General features: G+C 35.9%; 1 protein-coding gene, 1 long non-coding RNA gene and 1 pseudogene across 16 annotated transcripts in view; 2 read left to right on the forward strand and 1 right to left on the reverse strand.

Annotated features, from left to right (window-relative positions):
- Positions 1 to 22,918, forward strand: part of LOC111415128 (disintegrin and metalloproteinase domain-containing protein mind-meld) — a 259,766-nt gene that overhangs the window by 199,890 nt on the left and 36,958 nt on the right. For 14 of the 15 annotated variants that reach the window (XM_023046660.2, XM_023046654.2, XM_023046662.2 and 11 more), the window contains exons 3-4: positions 11,065 to 11,234; positions 14,232 to 14,282. In XM_023046660.2, the coding sequence (XP_022902428.2) occupies positions 11,065 to 11,234; positions 14,232 to 14,282 (221 nt within the window). The remainder of the gene's footprint in view (positions 1 to 11,064; positions 11,235 to 14,231; positions 14,283 to 22,918) is intronic. The other variant, XM_023046658.2, reaches the window with a different exon arrangement.
- Positions 254 to 991, forward strand: LOC139428902 (uncharacterized). Its single transcript, XR_011639569.1, has 3 exons — positions 254 to 501; positions 633 to 804; positions 930 to 991. It is a non-coding gene; the product is annotated as an uncharacterized lncRNA (long non-coding RNA).
- Positions 10,042 to 11,035, reverse strand: LOC139429134 (SAGA-associated factor 29 pseudogene; annotated as a pseudogene).

Consider the following 22,918-nt stretch of genomic DNA (forward strand, 5'->3'; position numbering starts at 1 on the left):
GTATTATTTTGTTTTGTTCGATTAATAATTATTTATGCAAACCAATTTTTACAAATTAATTTAAAAAAATACATTTTTAAATTAAAGAACATGAATCTCAGGGAAAGAAAAATAAATCGCAGGTTCATGGAGACATCTATTAACTAAATTTTTAAATTTACGAACTAAACATAAAAACGAGCCTAAATAAACACGTCTGTGCAAGAAAGAGGTAACCCGTTTAGAAGAGTGTTGTCGTAGACAAAGCTTATACGCGTTAATTTTATGAGTGTCTTTTAAGATTGATTTTTATAAAAATTAAAGATTTCTGAAGAAACGGAATGGTTTAAACGAGAAACAGGTATACGATTAAGTTCAAGTTAGTAACGTTTGATTACCGATAAAAGGAAATACGTTCACTTATCTTGTTTCTTTCCGGAGATGTGAAATGTCAGTTAAAAATGGCTGGCTGATCTTGATCTTGAGGGATGGAACAGGATAGAAGATTGGACTCGAACTCAGGTATGGTTTCGATTTCTTCGAAGATAATTCAGAAACACTTATTTACTTTTACTTGATAAAAAAAATTGAGTTGTCAAAAAAAATTCTAAGTTCAGACTTAGGTTAGAAAATTTAAGGTTAATTTGACGTAGATTCGACAACGCTTGGCTCTAGCTAAATTTGAACTCTCTCCGGTGTCAATTTGCGCGGCCTTATATACCCTTTTTGGACAAAGGCATCTTGGATATCCAAATTTGATCCTCTCAATTTGAATCTGGGCTCTCTGATTGGTTGATTAAGTGGCGGGAATTATAAATTACACAGGTTAGCCAAAATAGATTTTTTTAACGAAAATAACTGTCAATTTTGAAAATATTCGAAATTATTAATAAACTTTAAATTTGATTAAGATTCTGTAATTTTATAGCTAATTTTTCGTTTTTTTTTAGATAAACGCGCTTTCGGGTGTCAATTTCCTTCGAGAAAGTCGTAATTTGATGTTGGAGTTTGGAAAATTGGAATTTAAATATATAAAATGATGAAATTGCGGCCTATGGGCTGAATCGATACAATCTATCGATCTTGCATGTTTTTAGAATCTAAAATCGTCTGAAAAGTCGCCAAAATCAATACCTGTCAAAAAATGTAAATGTCAAGGTCAAATTGAAGGTCATGGATATTCAAGGAATTACGTCTTTCTTGCACATCGTCCTAATTTTTCTTAAATCTAAACGAAAATCATAACAAAACGTAACTACTTAGCCTAATCTATAATACTAAAGATCTTAAATTTAATTGACACAATCAATTTCGATAACCTTCATTCGTTGATATGCTGTGGAGTTATTTGCTAGAAGTAAATTTGAATTGAATGTCGGGAATATTATTAAGATTCATTAACTTATCCTTCATCTTAATTAACTCATCCAATCTTTTGAAAAACTTTTGACGGGGTTGGAAAAAGGTTAGTGGTTTAAGTTAATTCTGTTATAACTTTATCAGTTCTGACCCAAACAAGATGAAAATTTTTTTACAATATCTAAAATGTTAGGGAGATGTTAATTTCTACATATACGGATGATATGATTAATTTTCAATTTAATATTGTAATAAAGCTTCCGAGACAGGTTACCTAAAAGAGAGAGAGAGACATAACCTCAATTCTTTTGACATTTAATTTTTAGTTGCCCATAATTCTTTTAAAACTGTTAATATTCATTCAAAACCATCCAAAAAGGAAAGATTAGTGTCAACTACATCTAATTTATTAGATTCCGAAAGATTTTGAACGATTTTGACTTAGGAAATTGGATTTTAAATTTGTAAACTTCTAACTTCTTTTGTGGTTGGAGAATTTTGAAACCTCCAATGGATGATTGAAATAGAAGGTCATATGCATTAAATACGAAGTCTCATCCAGAGTAGTGAAGGAATAAAGAAGATTTTAATGAATGAAATTTCGAAATTTTGAGTAATTCAAAAGAAATCCGATAGATGGCGCTTTCGAAATTACGATATATTTAAAATATTTTTAAAAGAAGAAATGGCGCGAAACCCATCTACCAATGATGATAGAGGATTTAAAATGAAACCAAGAAAATTTTCTGGAGAAGGGGAAAGGACTATATAAGAAGAGGAAAAAGTTGAGCTAAGTCAGTTCAATTTAGTAAGGGCAAGAGCTCTGTTAAATTCCTTATAACCTTAAAAAAATCCATAATAATCTCCTAACCTAAAATTAGTTCTCCGATAAGTTCAATCTTAGCACCGAATATAGCGTTCTTTTTATTAACCTAAAAAGAAAAGAAGCAAAATTTAATTAAATAAATTTTAAACATCGGAAATAAATTGAGAAGAAATTACCTGATTCCTGAAAATTTTCCAAGGGCAATTACCACATTCCTAAACCAAACAATATACGATTGAAGAGATAGATTGAAGCCGAAGTTTTTCGGATTCCTGTCCGTTTTCCATTAATAGGAGGGACTTTCCAACCCAATAGAGATCTTCAATCGAATTGAATCGCACATAACCTAACAGTTATTTAACAGATAAGTGGGAATTTTACTATTCATGTTCATGTCAATAATTTAAATTGAACAATAATTGCACAATAACACTGTTATTCTTATTTTGTTTTAAGCATTTCTTTATCTATTTTATTCAATAGATGTTTCGAGCAGGGATATTTTCTTGACTAGACTTGTTTTATTAATGAAAATAATATTCTGTCAAAGAATCAGTGTGGTTTTGTTGAAGGTAAATCTAAGAGTGTTGCTATTGCTGAACTTACATCAAAAATTAAATCTAGCTTTGATAAGTCCAAACCTTGTTTGGCTGTTTTTTTGGAATTGTTCAACCTATCTTATAGTATGGTATTCTTGCGTGGGGTTCGTCCGCTGGTCATTACCTACAAAAAGTAATTACAGCCCAAAAACTTGTTATGAAAGTAATGTTACATAAACCTCGTATCTATCCTTCTGTATTGTTGTTTGAGGAATCTGGTTTGATGACAGTAAAACAGTTGTATGTCACGACTAGTCGTGATTAAGGCAGTTAACACTCAAAGGGATATAACATTCCCATCCCATTGTTATTGTACGCGAACTGCATGTCACAGGCTTGCCTTTGCAATTCGAACAAATAAGTCAATAGCACAAAAACACTTCGCTTTTTATTCGGCTAAGGTATACAATAAGTTTATTGAATTTCTAACATCAAAGAATTTGAAACGGACAGCGAAAATGTGGAAAAATAAAACTAGTTGAATTCTTTATTAAAATCCTTCCTTACATAGAAAATTTATTTTCAATTTTGCTCCACCAATTTAATAATATATGTATAAACATAATTATTTGTTTTAAAGTAAATTTTGTCGTTACCACCGAGTATGTCATTAAATCAAAATAATTATGGACTAAAAGCTTTTTAATTATTATTGTTAATTTGGACTTTATTAATAAATAAAAACTTGATATAAATGTCACTTAACTTAACCATTAAGTATAATATTTATTCGAAAGCACTGATTGGAATGTTGTGGTGTCAAGTCCGTTTTCAAGTGGTTGCTTGGTTCGTGCTCTGACATTTGAAACGCGAATTAGTTCCGTTCGTGTTGAATGGTTGATTTTTATCAATGCGCCAACTGCTGAGCCGACATCACGCACAATTAGCATGCAAATGTATTCCGGCGATGAATTCATTACCGTTTCGCGTTGGGAAATTAATTTCAGCGACGGACGGCGTCAGCGCCGCGACGATGCGGTTTTTCTCGATTTGCACAGAACCGTTTCCACTAAATGCTTCTGCCACTGCTGCCTGTCATCCCTAGTTTAGTATAAAACATAGCCGTGATGTCCGATTAACACAGACTTATACACAAAACTAATACCGTTCGAGAAGAAAATTAGTTATTAATTGCTATTCAATTCCATCTCTACCTTTGTGTAAAATAGGAGATAGATTCAATTTTTCATTGTAAATTGAAAACTGGATTTAACGATTCATTGAAATCGGTCCGTCAAAGCATTGTAAAAAATGTTTCATCTCTATTTCTCTGGCTCTTTTGAGCATTACGAATTATCGGTTTAATATTGCATGTCATATATGGGATTAAGCAGTATTAAACGAATTCCTAATAAACGAATGAAATGTAGCAATTAAAAACACAACTTTCCATCTTTTATAATGGATTAACGAGATCCTGAAGCATCGATTGGACGAAATTTTCCTTCTGGTGGTGTGAGCGCGAGAGATAAGGGCGCGGTCGCCCTCCTACCGATATCATTAAAAAACTTTTATTGAATCCACGACAAACGAGTGGAATGGCAGTGTGAAAATCGTGAGAAATCCTGTTGGTAAACTTTCCGAGCCGCTGTCGTACTTCCGTCGCCACAAACTTCAGACAGCTCAAATGGTACGCAAAACGAGATTATCGCCCTGAGCACGCAGTGTAAGACCCTTTATTTATTCGGAGGCTTACTTGTAAAGAAGATAACTAAGAAGTATAATCCATTCGCGGTATGTCAATGAAAATCCACCTATAAATTGGACCGCGTTATACATTACTTGAGTAAGCGACATTTTTTTATTGCACTAAAACTAGAACTAACACAAGACCTAGAACTAGAATCATTCGGGTTTAACAGTCTTGAAAGACGTGGGACTAAATCCGAATGTTTCTAGTTCTCGGTCTAGTGTTAGTTCTAGTGGCAGTGGTAGGTAGCGTTAGTTAGCGTAAGATATTACTATGTTGTATATTTTTATTGAATTAAAACTAGAAAAAAACTTTCAGTTGTCAATATCAACTTTAATTTTATTACTATATTATTTATTATTATCTTCATAAAATAACCTTTAAAGTGAGTCCAAACTTGACGCATTTATCTCAAAAAACCAAAAAGTTCGAACTTTCAAATTTTAATTTTGACATATTTGTCAACTTCATAAGAAATCCTTTAAAATGAGTCCAAACACGACATATTTAACTTTGATATTAATGGAGATACAATCACTTCCGGTTTGAAACGTCAAAGTCAATTTTGACATATTTGTCATCTTCATTAAAAAACCTTTAAAATGAGTCCAAAGATGACGCACTGATCTCAAAAAACAAAAAAGTTAGAATAAAAAAAATACTAATAAAATTTAATTTTTAAATAATACCAACCTTAATTTTTTATTTTTTTTATTATATTTTTGTTTTTGTGACAAACATTAAGACATTTTATAAAAATTAAGAATATGTCAAAATGACATTGACATTTCAAACCAGAAGTTGCTTATATCTCGATTAATGTTGGAATTAAACGTATCATGTTTGGACTCATTTTAAAGGAGTTTTCATGACGATTACAAATATGTCAAAGTTGACATTCTTAACCGGAAGTTGACCATAACTTCATTAATATTGAAGATAAATATGTCGTGTTTGTACTCATTTTAAAGGATTTTTAATAAAGATTACAAATATGTCAAAATTGAGGTTGACATTTTAAACCTAAAGTTAGTTATCATATAATAGCAGTTTTATAACTGAAATTACTCTAGTGTTAGTTACTTTTCCGCACTTTCTTTTTATTATAAGATTAAGTTTCGGATTTAGATGCGCGTTCAGACGAAATGTTTGTATTTATTTAAATATTATCTTTTGAAACAGCTAACCAACAAAAGATGGCGCTAGTGCGAAATCAGGACTTCAATTAATACCGCTTGTATTGAGAGGTTTCATTTATTACAAGAAAATCACATCTCTTCTACATTATACGATCTTTCACTATAGTTTAGTAAATGCAACTTCTCTGAAAGACATTACATCCACCACTTAACTAGTGACGTCTCTGTACGGATCTACACCTCACCAGACCTTTTCAACAGGTTCCTGTCATCTTCCGCCTTAGGGACAAACCCCGCTCCATTCTGTGGCTGCATTGAAGCCCAGGAGCAGAGTGTAAACGGTGATGGTGGGGGTGAATAAGGGGTCAGCAGGAACGAACGGAACAAACTAATATCCGTCGCCCATGACATTTTCTCCGGCGTAATTACTTAGCACGAATAGAGTCCAAACGTGTAGAAAACCGCAGGGCAAACCGGGACCGTTCGTCAGATTGAATAATGCCGCTACGCTCGTTATTGCCCGATTCGACCGGAAGCTCGGATATTATGTTTTCGGTACACGGGTTATGGCGTTGTCCTCGATCTGTATTAGCTCCATAATTAATGCCCCAGATGTGCTCCGATGCCGTGTAGCTATTCGAAATTACGATGGTTGCTGTGCAAATGTTTCCGATTCAATTCACTAACTGATTTGGACGTTACCGTGGAGGAGTAATTTTTTAAATTTAATACAATCTATTATTCATTTTTGAGTTAAGAATTGGTTGGTTTACTTTAGCAAGAGGGGGTTCAAGTGGACTGCAAGGAACCGATTAAGATTAACGCACACCTGCAAAAATCCTGTAACCCGCTTGATCTCCAGCTCGTAATGCGGGTCGAATCCATTCAACTTTGCTTCCAATTGGATTTAGGTAACCGGTCAAGTCCGCACCCCCCAATACTTGTAGCACTTCCCAAGTTAAATGATAGAAATTATTGCCATCCGCGTTCGCCTGGCCGGGCATCGCGTTCCCGAGCAAATAACGGCGCTTTCTCGGTAGGTGATTAAAACTTTTAACGAATTTGCGAGCGAAGCAGGTGTTAATTAAAATTTATTGGTCTCGCGATCAACGGCGGAACTGTTCGCCATTCTGACCCTAACTGATTTATTCGAGTGCAAAATCGCTGAAATTCAATTTTTTTATATTTATACGAGTATTTCATCCGATAACATTCCAATCTTGATTTTTAACTGTTACATTTCAATACTTCACTGTTTTATTAATCATAATAACTGATGAATATATGTGATTTACTAAACGAACATAATTTAGTTATTTAAATAGTAACAACATAGTAACAAATTTGATAAAATTACAAGCAGCAATCCATTAGCATTTCGCCACAAACTAGCAGTGGTTTTCATCGGACGTTGGCAAAATATATCACAAATGAGGTCTGTACGTTCAGCGAGGGCGCAATTTTAGCGTTTTACGCTTATTTGTTGACTGGTAAACAACGTTCGTGGCGAAACAGCGCCTCTCTGGAACAACGACCACGTCAGCACAACAGTAATATCCGGTTTGTGGACGCGGAACGGTACTGTTCAACTGTCGACGGAATTATTCGCAACTGTTGCACTGACGTATGTCGCAACTAACAGCTACCGTAGTAATGGAAGTTGTTTGGTGCAAAATGCGCATGGGTTCTGCTTGAGCATTATGGTGGGTGATGATTAAATGATGTACTGAAAATTAATTAAAGTAGTAAAAGTAATTAATTTAATTAAGTATTGTAGAAAAAAGCTGTAATTCAAACACGGTTTTACTGGTTTATTCTTAAATTCGGCTTGACGACATTACCAGTAAATTCGTTTTATCTTTACCTCAAATTTTAATGTGTTAATATTTGGAATTTTAATCATATGTATACAAAACTTTAATTTATAATGTATATCCGTCATTAATTTATGACAGAAAGTATTGGAAATTCTACAAATGTTGAAAGTGCACGTGCATTTTTTTAACTCTGGTTTTTTAAATTAACGACGCTTCTGAAGATGACCTAAGTCGAAACTTGTCAAGCCGAATTTAAGAATAAACCAGTAAAAAAGTACAAAATCAATTAATTTATATTTTCTTCGTTTACATTTAAAATACTGGTAAAATAGATTACTCAATCAACATTGATCATTTTAAAGATATAATTCAATTTAAATAAATCAAGTTATCAAAATATTGTAAGGAACAGTAAGTAGCGCCATTTTCATCGAAAGTTCATGTCGTATTATATCGTCACTCCCTGCGAAAAATGTCACAGTCGCCTGGGAAACCATAACACGATGTAGCACTTTATGTACTCGGACTATGCATAAAATATTTCGATGGGGATGTCTTTTAGAAAGTGCTTGTCAGAAGCAGTGCGAAGCACGAGAAACGGAATTTGCTTTTTATTTAGATTGGCACGAGCGTGTTAATGTAAACGTAAAAGTACGGAAGATGTACAATTTCGTTACATCATTTTAGAATTAATTTGTGGACTAGATTTCGACATAGGTAATGGGTTCTGTTCCGTAATACCGGTTTAATTGGACAAGTTCGATCCAAATTGTTTGTTTTACAAATCGCAGCAGGCGACCGTGGTGTCTTCGATCGTTCAATTGAATAGCGAACAAATCTTTTTGTTCGTTTCGCCTAATGGTGAACAGATTGCTCCGTGTAATTGAATTTGCGTGCGGGACATTCGAATCTAGCGCGATGTTTTATTTATATCCGCGTCGACGGAAAGCCGATATTCTATTACTATCGCTCGCGCAAAGATGCACCTTTTTCAATTCTCGAAATCGATTGTTTTATAGCATACAACGTAAAGAGATTTTCTTTAAATCGGCTAACAAAAAGGTTACGATAAATGAATAGGCTATTTCGCAAAGAGCGTTAGTCATGGTAGTTGCCGTTTACGTAGATGTGAGGTAGAACACCGCAATATGGCCTATACAGCGGGCAGCTCAATGAGGCGGAGGGTGCTGGCGAGGTTCGCTAGAAAAATCAAAGCGGACCTTTTAACTTTTGGCTCCAGCCAGCCACCCCGGCAAAGTGGACCGTTCAACCTCGGTAATGGCTTTTTAAGGTAAAATCGCACCCTTGTCCAAGCGCTTTGCGTTTTCAACTATTTCCAACGAACCATAATACGCAATTACGACTGCAAGGGTCGTTTCATTCGACAATTGAGTGCACGAGATTTGAATTAAAAAGAACAATTACAAATAAATTAAAAATATACAACCATTTTGGTTAATATATGTACATATTTCGTACTCTTTTAAAATGAAATACGTCGAGATACAGAGTTGAGAGCCGCCCTTTTTGCCCAAAACCCCAACGTATTCCGGGCACGGCGTCAACCTCTAGCGGAAACGCATAAAACGATACGAATCATATATCATGCGCCGAGCGGATAATGCGCCCGTAATAAAACACACATCTAGGCAACGTGTGTGGAATAAATGACCGTCGTATCTCTTCTGGCCGATTGACGTTGATGAATTGTATTGACTTCCGGTCAAAGGTTCGATTACGTAATTGCTACTATGACGACAGACTTCGCATGACGGGTCTTTTTTGTATTAAGAATCATTACTAAATCTTCATTTTTCAGAAATAATACAAAGTGATCAGTAAGAATGTAGCCATTGATCAAGAAGTGATCCGATTCATTACGCGTTCCGCTCCAAATCGAGACAATTTGCATATTGGAAACATTCGTCAATCGGCGAAAAACGGGAAGCCATAAAAAGTGCACTCCGTGGAGAGGTTTCCTTTCGCAACACCACATCTACATTTTAATCAAATCCGTACGTCACCGGCACCGGACCGATTTGCAAAACGCAGATTGGATCGACGCAGTGGCCGAAACAGGTCCAAACGGGGCCGCCCGGATAATGGGGCCCGTCGCGAGCACGGATTGGGCGCCATAAAACATTTCCGCCGGAAATAGAGTATGACTCGATTCCGATGCCATCAAAAATATGCACACCTGAACGGGTAAGGTCGAGCTGAGGGATTTCTCTTATTTGCTGTCGTTAGGGTGGGATCGGGATGCGGTGACCCCGATATGAAATCGGGGCTAAAAGCCTAGCACAATCTATAGAATACCGGTTCCCCGATATTCCCGCTTGTTAAGGAAAACCGATACGTATGAAAATTGAGAACCCTGAATGCGCAAATACTGTACGTAGTATCTGATTACCATCGTCGACTTATACGGTGAAATTCAAATCTGTTGGGCGCGCACTTCAGAAGATATTGTTAAACAGTGATTGTAAGGAAATCCGATATATAATACAATGCTCATCTAAAATTAAAATATTTGGATATACTGAAGGAAACTATCAAATTCCTTTTAATATAGTAATAAACTTCCGATAGTTAATTTGGTCTTAAGATACACGGCTAAACCCGAAACTTTTGTTTATTTTTTATGATGAAGTAATATATTTTCTATTTTAAGGCAATAACCTTCAGCATAACTTGGATCTTCAAACAACAATACATATTCATCCATATGAGTCGCAGGTTGCTTATTTACAATAGCTTTATAAAAACAGGTCGTTTATGGATATAAAGCCATCACTACTGTTCCTAGTGGAAATAAAACATTAGAGTCAGCTTCAGAATTTGCTCTCATTAAGGGTAAACTCAACGTGTGACGTTCCTTTTGAGTCTGCTCTTCCAAAATATCGTCAACTTCGTACTTATTCGTGTTGTGGTTATAACTGACTACTTCCGCTAGGATGCAATCACCATCGGCTACTTTAACCAAAGCGGCCACCATATCGCCAACCTTAGCTACATAATTTGGATCGGCTGGAACAGCACCGCATAAAGGAGGTGGTTTTTCACCAATTTTACTTACGAATAACGGAAGTGTTTGTGCAGAACTTAGTAACATTTTCATCCAAGGACCAGGGTCTGAATTCTACGTTCGTTTTTAATGTTCCGTATTTTGGTGATTTTTTGTAAAGCTTTTCTCAAGACTTCTTGTTTAGCGTGAGCTATTGTGCCTTTGTATAAACCTTTTAATTTCATCTGATAATGTAGTGAGGATTTCTCATCTTGAGCGTTTTGCACTTTCTGAATATTATTAATCCCATGTTCATAATAATCCCTTTGTTGTCTCTTCTTCTCAATGTCATGCACCAATTGGTACAAAGCTTTTAAACGTTCTTGTACATGTTGGGCAGCTATGGTATCTGCTGTTAAAGGCATGTCATCTATATATTTTTTTTTATTTCAGCAAGAATCTGAGTTGAAACACTTTTATAAAGCTATTGCTTGGTACCAAGATAAGCAAACTAACAAGGCTAAAAATAAATTACATAAAGTGGAAGGATTTGTAAGTTGATTTAACATAAAATGCAGCATCTAAATAATTTTTTACGTTTAACTCTGTCAAATTAGTTTTCTAACCTGATATTTTTTTTCTTTTTTTCAGGGGAAGTGGAACGGTTGCTTAGAGAGTACACGCAAAACCAAGAAATGGTGCGCAACATCGGATCGCATTACTACCAGATCATCTACCCAGTTCAGCTACGGCAACACAAGAAGATGGGTATCTCAACCAGGGAGATAGGGTCGTCTAAGGTACGCAAAGCGAGGAGTACGGTATGTCATGCACAAATTCATCCCATATTACGCCACCTAGTTGAATTCGCGCGCACTCGTTTAACATATTGTTCGAGCGTACAATATTCTCCTTACAGAAGTACTCTTTTATTACTTCTCTCACCATATTTGCTTTCTTTATGTTCATTTTCAACAAATTTCGTTTCGTGTGATGTTGACATCAATTTTTGACGAAACGTTATATTTCGAATCTAAAATCACTCAACGTCGGAGTTTATTATGACCTGGAGCCGTATCAAACGCACGTGTTGCAATGTCCGTCAATCAGGGCAATAAGTCTGCGTCGAACATCGCACGTAACGTTGGCACCGTGCAGTGGCGCCCCCGCGGCGGAAGGCGGACGCGTTGCAAATAGTAACTCGCAGGGAGCGCTGCGACCCACGTCGTGTCACCTCCATATGCACATTAATTAACGACTAAACTACGTCAGATTAATACATATATCTAAACATCACACGCTCCCTCTACGGTATTGTCATATACGCTAGATAAGTTCGACAACTACTACATACAATTTGAGATTTATGTTGTTGATTCACTCACGTTTAATAAAATCTTTATTGATTTAGTTTTCGTTTCAATTCCAAGTTGATTATTGGAAAACTACTTAAAATGTTTCCTCGTACGTCTTTAGCAAAGTTTTTAGACAGATATAAATACTAGTACAAAAGGAACGATATCCACTTACGAAAAGCTCGCGTAAGCGAGTCCGGTGCAATAATGAGCGAAACTTGCTCGTTCCTTATTGCAGGCCCGCAATTTAGCTCATCCTTTATAAAAATCCTCTCTTCTGCTTCACGAGCAGTTTAAAATTGGAAGGACGATAGTGCCGCGACGTCTCTACTGTTCGAAACAAGGTTGCCGAGGGAAGGAAATATTTCAATTCCACCAACGGATTCTTTTGTGAACCGCGACCCGAGGCAAAGTTGAAACGTAACGAGGTTGCCTCTCGCGTTCTTGTAACGCGACGTCGACGCCTCTAAAGTTTGATAATAAGAAGACGCTCTCGATTGGGCTTCAAGAATGACGATATTTGTTAGTGAACTCAGTTAAATGGTGTCAATGTATAATCCAACCTTTTTACGTCCCTATTATTTGCAAAAACATATGAGTACTCTTCAAAGGGGAGCAAAAAAGAAGGAGGTCCTTAGGGTCCCTTTGAAACATCAGCCCCCTTTCTGCTCAGGTATAATCATTTAGTGTAAGACGTACAGGTACACGACAAAATAATTTACCGAAGGATAAGGACCGCAGTTCAAAAGGACGATGGCGACGGCGTCAAAATCGGGGACAATATCGAGTGATATCCCAGAGAAGCTCCACTCGTCTAGATGGGCTTCGGAATAATTAAGCCGACGTCAATTGGCGCGGGTAGCTCCTCTAAAGAGCACCACCCCCCGTTTAAAAACAACAAGTAAGGGCGAACAATGGACGGGGTGAGTGGTGAGGCATTGTTCAGTAGCCTCGCCGCTCCCGTCTACTTAACTCCCCCGCCGTACGTGTCTTTCTTTAAAGGTGGGCGCACCCTTTTGTGCTGCCGCCAGCGTCTTCCTTCGAAACCCTCTATGCTCTGCTTACCAACTATGCGACTGTTATGTTTGGCTGATACCTAAAAGACCTCGATACGCAAGCTTCCTTATTATTGCTACCTACCTTTGAAGCCAAATAATGCAACTAGTTCTCTTCTAGTCTTATATATAATATTTTAGAAACATTTATAACATCATTATACCATTTTCAAATATGTTTGTTTGGTTAAGTAAGATTTTTTGCGAAATAGTTTTTATTTCTCTATAAACTATTATATGTCATTAGACGCAATTTATAGTTTGAAGCTATTAGAACATTACAACTTCCTCCATTTTCACCACAAATTCACCGTAACTACTCAATGGCCTTTGATTGTGACCAATTACGCTACGATGCTCTAATTGTCAAAGGCCCTGGATATGTGTGTATAAGTACAAAGAAACCGCAAACTAGGTGGACTAATGATCAATATTGTAATTATTTCGTAACATCAAAAGAGACTCACTTATGAGAACACTATGCGTAACACCAATAATATTTCTGCTAGAGCTGCAATTGATACCAGTGGCATCGATACACTTTATGGGGAACCGATACATTCTAAATCAGGAGATCACATCACGCTGAAGGAAGCTGGGTCCATTCTCTCCTCTACTTTGCTGTTTTTTAATTATTGACAAGTTGACTACAATTCTCAAGGTTGAAGTTGACCTCATCATCACTTTCAGTGTAAATATATGGTTGCTTTGTATTTCATGGGTTGCCACAGACTTTCTTGGTTGAATGATTTTTAAAACCCCGGAATCTTGTGGAATTTGATCATGACAGACCCAGTATTAAAATGGGAGTCTTTACAAGAAACTACAGGACATACTTTTTTGAGTTAAAGATATGATTATGTTTTGTGTTCCCCTTGATTAATAATAGCTTATATAGTTTTTCTTACATGTTTTGTTAAAAAATTTCATTGAATTACATTTCGGAAACTGAGATATTATCATTTTCCGGGCTGTATGTAGACTTTATTGTATCACTGTAGCTTTGCGATAAGCATCGGTGATAAACGGAAACTTATCTTTTTGTTTAATGACTCAACTGCGCCGTTTCTACCAACTGCTACCACCTGCTCCATATACATATTACGTTCTGTATTCCGCTAACGCCACCGATAAAGTCGAAATTCCCATCACATTTCACCACTAAAAGATATAAATCTTTCATCCAGATACATAAAAAATTCGACGTGAATTTCGTTTTCATAGTCTTTTAAAACAAACATTTTTTTCGGTTTAAATGATCTTTCCCTCCCCTTAGCATCTCATAAATCAATAAGTTGACGTTTAAGCTGATCTGTGCATGCGAGTATATGCATGCGTGTATGAGTATACGTGATGGAGTAGAACAACAATGTAGGGTTGATTTTACGTGCTGAATTTTCTGTTTCAGAGAGGCCAGGGCGATGGCAGCTATCCTGGTTCGAGCAGAGGTCGACAAAGGGTAAGTTTGCATACCTTTGCATATTTTCAAAACGAGACGTCTTTCTACGTACACCTTACATACCTTTGTAAAGTCAGAAGAGAAGATGTGTTTCACGCTAACTTATCAAATTGTTACGAGAGAAGTATTAAAATTTATTTATTCGAATAGAAAGAACTTACAATTGTTACTAAATCAGAAATAGTCCGATTAAGATTCATGCTGTTAGAGGAGCTATTTGATTTATGTGTCAATATCAGCTTTAGTGCTGTGTATTGAAGTTATCCGAGATTGGTTTACTACCGTATATTGATTGCCTAATTATTGCAGGATTGGATGCGTTCTATACGTATGTAGTCACATCATGGGTAACACATAATTACACAAAATTACTTACATAACCTATTGTTCGGTGTAAAGTAACTTCGTATTCTATAAGCTTTCTAAAGCGATTAGAGTAACTTGTTCTATATTGTTTAAAAGTTGTTCTATCAAGAACACTATAACCTTGAATTTTTCGATTTGATTGTCAACGAGATATACTCTAAACGAAAAGTTTAAACGAACTAGTTTAGGAAGACCCCGATTCTCGTTCAATCAAAGTTGAACCGTTAACTGGCATCTGGGCGAGAATTTGAATGGGCAGTATTTCACAATCGGTCGGTTGATTTCGTCACCAGATGTCTGCTGAAATATGACCTAGCTACTTTTTCAGTCGCAAAACTTTCCCTTTCGTCTGATCCGAATTGAAAACCCGTCCCATTTTAAAAAGTGGCACGCCCCGATATCTGGCACAGATGGGAATCTATTCGAATCACCAAGGTTCATAAAATATGAGCTCCGCAGAATTCATTCGATTTTTTAACTTATTTTCGATGGTAATAACGGGTATTTTTGTCGTTTTCAAATCAATTTAAACCATGAGCTGTACATTATTATATAAACGTTCCTGGATTAAGCGTAATTAGCCCAAAAATTGTAACGGCAGATTGGAACGACGAAATAAATATTTAAATAGAAAATGCGAGCGACAGCTTTAAGCTTTAGTCGTCTAGTGAAGCTACATCTCCGGCGTCTTTGCATTACCCACGATGAAATTCATGTTGGTGGGATCATCCTACCCACGGGAGTGCATTCGGAAACGTTTCAGCATCCCCTCGGTTGGCGATCACCATCCGAAATGAACCCCAAATGTAAACCGCATTATCAATTCAGATCTGACAGTACGTCTCTTATTTGATTTCTATTTTATACATCGCCTACCGACGAGCAATTTCTAAAACAGAGAATTAGCATAAGCCAGATTTTAAATCTTGGTAGAAAATTTGAATAGTTGAAAGAAGATTTTCTTCTTCATCTTTCTTTTAGACTTGTCCGTCTGTTAAGGTGGTCTTGCTATATTTTTGGTGGCCTTCTTGGTGAAAGCTTTCTTGCTGCCCACCTTTATGAACAATTCTTCACTGCTTGCTTTGGTTATAAGAGAAATAATAGATTATTGTACTTGATTTAAGTTGAGCTCACCCTGTTTGCTAATCTAAACATGAATCTGGGAAAATTAAGCGACGCATGTCCGGTAATTGTTGTAGTAGCGCAGGGGTGAAGTAGTTTCGAGACAAAAAGCTATTATGCACGTGCTACGCTCGTTGGGTGGCGTCGGGGCATCGCATTCCGCTCACGCCTCCTACCGTTGTTTATGATACGCGTTTTATCTGGGTATAGGGGTAAAACGTAGAGGAGCGTACGTTGGGGGGATTACGAGGTACCTAATCGCGCTCTACCAGGTTGTTGTGGTTGCCCCCAGATCGTGTTTTTACACTACCCTGATTAAAATGTAATACTGTGGCAATGAGAAAAATTAAAAAGACAATGAATTACATCACCTCTAAATAGATCGAATTAAATTACTATTTAACTTTTAATTTATTGCTTTGTTGCCATCTCTTTTGATGAGATAGATGCATACAAGCGCAATCTGCACAAAGTGTCATTCACAATTCAGTAGGATATTGTTTTCAAAGACACGATTCCGATATTCGATACAATTAATCCGGCGAGGATGTAAACGACATCCTGACCGCCTGTTGTAGTAATATTTGAATTGAACCTAAAGGATAAATATTAGCTCGCTTCCGGCACCGATCACCGCGCAAATCAAATCGAACGCAAATGCGTTCGTTCCGCAACTGGTGGCCTAATTACCAATTACCCATGTATTCCTGTTGAATTTGAAACAAATATCAAAACGACCTTTAAATTACTTACATTTTACTATTTTCTACGTTTAATTATATCAATTTATAAGGGAAAATCAACAAAAGATATTAATAACTCATCAAACCAATAAATTCCATTTTATTGAACCCGAACAAAAAAATTATTCAGATAAAAAAATAACTGTTCAAATACACGAAGAATTTAATTTCGCGTCGATATTAAATTAAAAGCGATTCCAATTTAACTTCGACTGTGGAATTAAACAAAATGTTTTGGAATATCAAAAAGCTCACAGATTTATGCAACTTCTGAATGTAGAACGATATATTCGAAATCATTTTACATTTCTTTTAATATTATCAAAATAGATAAAGAATATGAATCGTCCAACGCAATTTATATATAGCTAAAAAAATTATGTTAAAATGTCCATCGACGTCCCGATCAATACATTCCCTGATTGACAGTAATTCGCTTATCGGGTGACGAATGATGAAGCTCGCTCAATACAAGGACGTATAACGTAGACTAAAACGAGATAACTACGGTATGTTGTTGACGGAAACACATCTGGTACATACCATGAAGATATCAAATTGTCGATATTTGCATGTAACGGGTTTTCCAATAGGAACATAACATTGTGTTTTAATAGGAACACATCTTTGATCTTTAAAAAATTCAAAATCCATTAAAGGAAAATGTTCTTTGGAATAGAAATGATATTCTAATTGTTTGGGCAAATTCCAACCAAATGTTAATTGTATCATTTTCGATATACTTTTCAACAACACCGAAGGGTCCTCTCTAACGTATCTACGAGTTTTCACCAAGGTTTCAATTTCTGTAACACACGCCGTTGTCTCTTTATTATTTTACCCCAAGGGCAACAATTTTGCCGAACAAAAATTAACCTTTATGTCTGTTAGGTACAATGCTACATTTATCTCCTTTATGTACAACGTTATCCCCATCTATAATTAAATCACGAACTTTAACATCTTTCACCTCTTTAAAACTGGCATAAATCATGCTTTTCATTGCTTTCTGTCAAATTGTACCGAAATCATATGTGTCGATCAATCAGTTCATGTACATTTTAAAAAACGGGATAGCTTTCAAAGGCAAACAAAAAAAGCAAAGTTGATTGACGTGCTGAAGTTGACAATCGGGTAACTGCTTCATTTAATTTAACATTAGATTCCCCTCGAATCACGTAGTCAAACAATTTTATTTTCACACCTTTACGCTTATCTCCACTTCGTTGAAAACTCGTTTTTCATATTTCATCTCAATTATAGCGTAATTTTTGGGATTCTGTTACGGCTGCAGCAGTACTTTGACGGTTTTTTCGTTAATTTGTCGACCACCCACGCGTGTTATTATTGAAGCCGTCGAGTTTATGAACGCGGTATGGCCAAAATTATTGCGACGTGAATTTTTTTCGGAAGGCCAGGATTTTCAGAGCCCCGTTTGGCTTCCCGCGTATTGAAAAGACCCCTGAGCGGAATTACACGTCGCGCCGGCAGGATTTGCGAGGATCCGGTACTTTTTTTACATTTTCTCAATTTCGAAATGCCCGTTTCATTCCGTGGTTGCCGCCCGTATAAACGTGGTTGGTTGTACTGGTAGACGGAAATTTCTACCGAGTCCATAGGATTTTGTCGGCGTTGTTTAGATTGAAGAACTTTTATTTGTCCTTTGCTGTCGGCAACTTTTTTTAAATAACATTCGCTTTGCCTTGTTTTCTAAAACAAAAATATTACTTTGCACTTTAAGTACTTAAATTATACGCGCGAAAATGTTTGTTAATTAATTGTAGTAGGAGGCAAAAGCTTCTAGAAACGTTGCATCAATGCGCGGTAGTTATTTTGGGGCTAAAACCACATTTGTGGACATTAACGAATCGCCATTATCAACGCACGAATCGTATCCGAGTAAATTACGAACGAGCAACGGCTTTCTAGCAGTAATAACACTGTATGCTATACCACAACGCCAGGGGGCAACGTATATTGCAAAGCCAAAAATCGTCATCCAATTTCCACTGAAAAAGCCACTGCCGAGTTGTTCGCCAATTTATAATTTGCGGTTTTCACAAAACGCATTTTGAATCAATACATGCATGGAAATATACAATGCCCCGGGAAGTTATCACACAATTTCAATGAAGCACCAAAAATTATTTTTGAAAAAATTCATAACTCATTCATTTCGAGCAATCTTAACACAGCTTTTACGTTCATTCCTTGTTACAATTATTAAGGAAGTAGGATTATTTTGGAATCACAGGAAATATAAGATAACTATGAAGTACATTCATAAGAGGGAGCGTATTATTAGAAAACAGGATGTAGTGTAAGAATAACTAATATTATCTAGCGATAACATCACTGATAATGAAGTTTAGTTTGCACTTACTTAACGCCATCAATATCAATTTCGAGGCGTTATTAACGTAGTAACCATGCCATTAGCGGAACACATTTTCATCCTTGACAGGGTTTCGAGGGACACGTGCCGGGACCGCGCATCATTGCGCTCTTGCATCCTTGCACAGTCTTACGGTTCTGGCCCTAATCCTGGCTCTCCATTCCATTTAGGCGCACTTAGCGAGATCATTACTCAAATATTTACACTAAGAGCTCGTTCAACGAAAGAAGGTTCTTGCCTTCGAACAAGAACTAGGTATTATAAAATTTATGGAGGGCATCGCTATGCAAATTAAGTGCAGAGCTCTATTGTAAATACTATATAAGAAATCGTTGTATTGAAAGATTCAATTCCGTGGTCTCAATTCGCTTAACGTTAATGATGTTAAGTGACCTCGAAACATACCTTTATATTAAACTTAATAGTCCATAAAAGTGGGAAATGTGAATTGAGTTTTTGAAATTCTAGGGGAAATTTTTGCCAACAAAGCATCCATACATAATCAAGTAAAATTCGGTGATAACATCCATATTACCATCAACAGTATACAGACACAACCCTACAGAAGGCAATTATGGTTATAGAAGACATCAACGCTAAACACGCTAAGTGGAACTGATTGTGAGACTGAATAACCCAGCCTGGATTAAGCTCAATGATTAGGCAATGGTACTAAACTTTCACGCCAATGCACCTCAAGAGCCTAATATCACCAAGGATAATATCATCTACGTTTTGGCCTTTCTAATAAAATTAAACAAATTTTGCACTTAAAGGTGAAATGTGTTTATTATCACTCTACCGGTTTCGCTCCTTTCGGAGCATCTTCAGGAGTTTCTACAGTTATTAATTTTACAACACTTTCTATTATTATATAATTATTAACCAAATAAAACATTAGAAAGAATGCTTATAAACAATAAGGACAAAATAAATAAACTGGACGACAATGGTGTGTACATACTAGAGTGCGACACTTGTAAAGCAGCGTACAATGGAGAAACAGGCAGAAGCCTTAGAAAAAGAATAAGAGAACATAAACACAAAAATAACTCCAACTTCGGAAATCACTTAACATTTAACTCAAAACATGAATTTAACGAAGATAAAAATTCCAGAATCCTTCATCATATCAATAAAAGTTACTATTTAGAAATAATGGAAAACAATGAAATTAATAAATTCCTCAACAACTGCCCTGATGTAACATGCCTAAACGAACAAATTATACCTACAAGAAGACCACTATATACCTATCTCAAAACCATACACACCGCCACGAAAACCTCCCGAATTCTAAAAATAGCTGCTCTCTCTGTACCATTATATTTTTCAGTGTGTTTGATGTAGGGAGTTAATATGTTTATGTTGTAATACCTCATTTTAACCTGTTGAAAATCAACCTATTCAAAACAAGAAAGTTTAAATTCAATACACGACAATCACATTTGACAGATTACCAACATTAAAATAGAAAATATACCATTGACAGTTTCAACATAACCTAAAATATAATAAAAAGTGATGTATGATAGCAAGGTCTATAGAACATAAGGTTACCTAATTCCCTATGCCTCTGTAGTATCGATTATTACCCCGCAGATTGACGTCACTGGTTCGATACAGTCAGAGTAAAAAATAGCCTATACTTGCCTATTCTTGTGGTACAGTCTTTTTTATTTTAATAGTGAATTAATTCAATAAAGTATCACATACATGTTTAGTTCTAATGATGAAAATGATGAAATTCTAATGAGTGACATACATATATTATAGAATATAATGTACTTTAACGTTTTAACATGTCACACCCCACACTATATTACATCATTTTAGTATAGACGAATAATTTTACCAACTATAAATAGAAAATCCTATTAATGAGAGAAGTGGCCCAACAAGGTGGGCATAGGTTGTTTGGTTACGTTTGAAGTTCGCGGGTCCGTAACGATTCGGATTATAATATTATAATGGTTTGTAATTACAACTCCCTCGACGTTAACAACGTTATAATCGCTAAGTGCCGTTACGGCTGAGGTGTTTCCGCCCCGTAATTTCCACATTCCCAAATCAATACGCACGGACGAAGGTGAACGATATTAAATTAATGGGAACGCAGTTACGTGCGATTTATTACGACCATAAATATGAGATTAACGATGAATTTATGTTGAAATTGTACCAGGGTGCCGCTAGCAAAACGGTTTGAACATATCGCGCTACAATTCTAATGAGGTTACATTATTCATTACACGTTGGTATATTAGCAACAAATTTAATGTAGTTTGTGAAATACAAAAATTAATTCTTTTGACGTTTTCGCAAAATAATTTAACAAAGTCGTGGGTCTGACAAATACACGTACAAAGCTCTGGCGATAATAACACAATCCTGAAAAAATGACACATCACGCCGTTGAAGCCGTCTGCTTTTTTCCCAAGCGTTTCTGAAATATAACGTCCTGCGGTTTGGGCCTATTTCTGGCGCTCTCGTCATGATTAATTGATTTCGTAAATGTTTCAGTCCCTATAACGCCCTTGTATTCATTTTGTTCCCAGATGAATTGTGAAACAAGGAAAGGATGACGTTTAGTTGATGAAATTATTGATCAGATTCCCAATTTTTATGATTATTAAATATATTTAGTTCAAAAGATTTTATATGAAACGGAACGAATTCGCAATATTTTATTTCTACCGAGTAATAAAACTATTTCTATAAAACCTAATAAACGATATTTTCTTGTATTCCTTTGTGCAGTAAAAGGATGTAAAATTACACTTGTATCCAATATTTTCTAGTTTAAATTGTATATTGAAATATATTGCTACTTGACTCGCTACAGACATACATTTACAAAGGACCTTTTCGTTGTAAAATTTCTTTGCGTAACACGAAGCTTTGGTTCTCGACAATTAGTTAAGTACGGAAGCCATCTTAAATAACGAGGATCTATTAATCCGAAAATAGAGTCCGCCTTTGCTAATGACTGGACATAAAATTCAGTAATACTTTTTAGTCTCGTTTCCGTGGAGAGTCCTTTTAATTCCTTGGTACGTCGGTTCTGAAACGAGCGCAGCTAGTAAATGAATTCCCCTTCTGTGAGTGAGAGAGTTCCAACTGAGATGTACTTGGTGCACAATCGTTTCCAAGCCTGCCTCAAACGATAGTAAAATAGTTCAATTAACTAGAGTGATATTTGCTTCAGAGTGGAAACTGGAATTGCTATACCCGCGATCTGTATTATTATTAATTATTATATGTTCCCCGAAATACGATAATGATTTTTTAAATGGGATTTACATACACAATACAATAGAAAACTTATTACAAAGTATTTGTTTTAAATTAACTTTATGATTGCCGACTTATTTACATTTCAGTAAATATATTTTACATCTACTACACACACAAGCAGCGAGTATATCAATCCTACATATATATAATATGCCCGCGAAATATTACGGATTTATTTACATTAAATTACCCCAGCACACCAGCTGGTAACTTTAACCTGATGAAACGTTAAACTCAAACTGTTTACATTGGAATGTAAACATATGAATCCTGCTGGTGCTGCTATACTCACCCCTGTTACGTCTATGTTCTCGTTACATGATACACATATTTATATAACATATATACGATCTTATAATTGGGCTTTAATTCTGATAGATATGTGTAGGTGGAGTTGTAAACTTTTAAAATTTGCGGTAAATAGAATTTCGACTTTTACTCGAATTTGTTTTGGTTGTTTTGAAAGGGAAATTTTAGCGAACTGACGATCCACCTAAAATATCTCGGCTACAGAGGGTTAACCGAATGGTTTTAGGAGTTACTGTAATGCCAGATGTCTGAGGTTATAATCAGGAATGGCAACTTCAAGGGTAACTGGAACGATTACCACTTCCTTTCTTTAGGGATCGTACAACATCATTGTGGTCTGTTTATTGTTTTCCTTCCATTCTTTTAATATTACACGATGATAATCTTTCTTAAATAGCACACAT

The sequence above is a fragment of the Onthophagus taurus genome, chromosome 2 (genome assembly GCF_036711975.1).
Source record: "Onthophagus taurus isolate NC chromosome 2, IU_Otau_3.0, whole genome shotgun sequence".
Taxonomy (NCBI): Eukaryota; Metazoa; Arthropoda; class Insecta; order Coleoptera; family Scarabaeidae; genus Onthophagus; species Onthophagus taurus.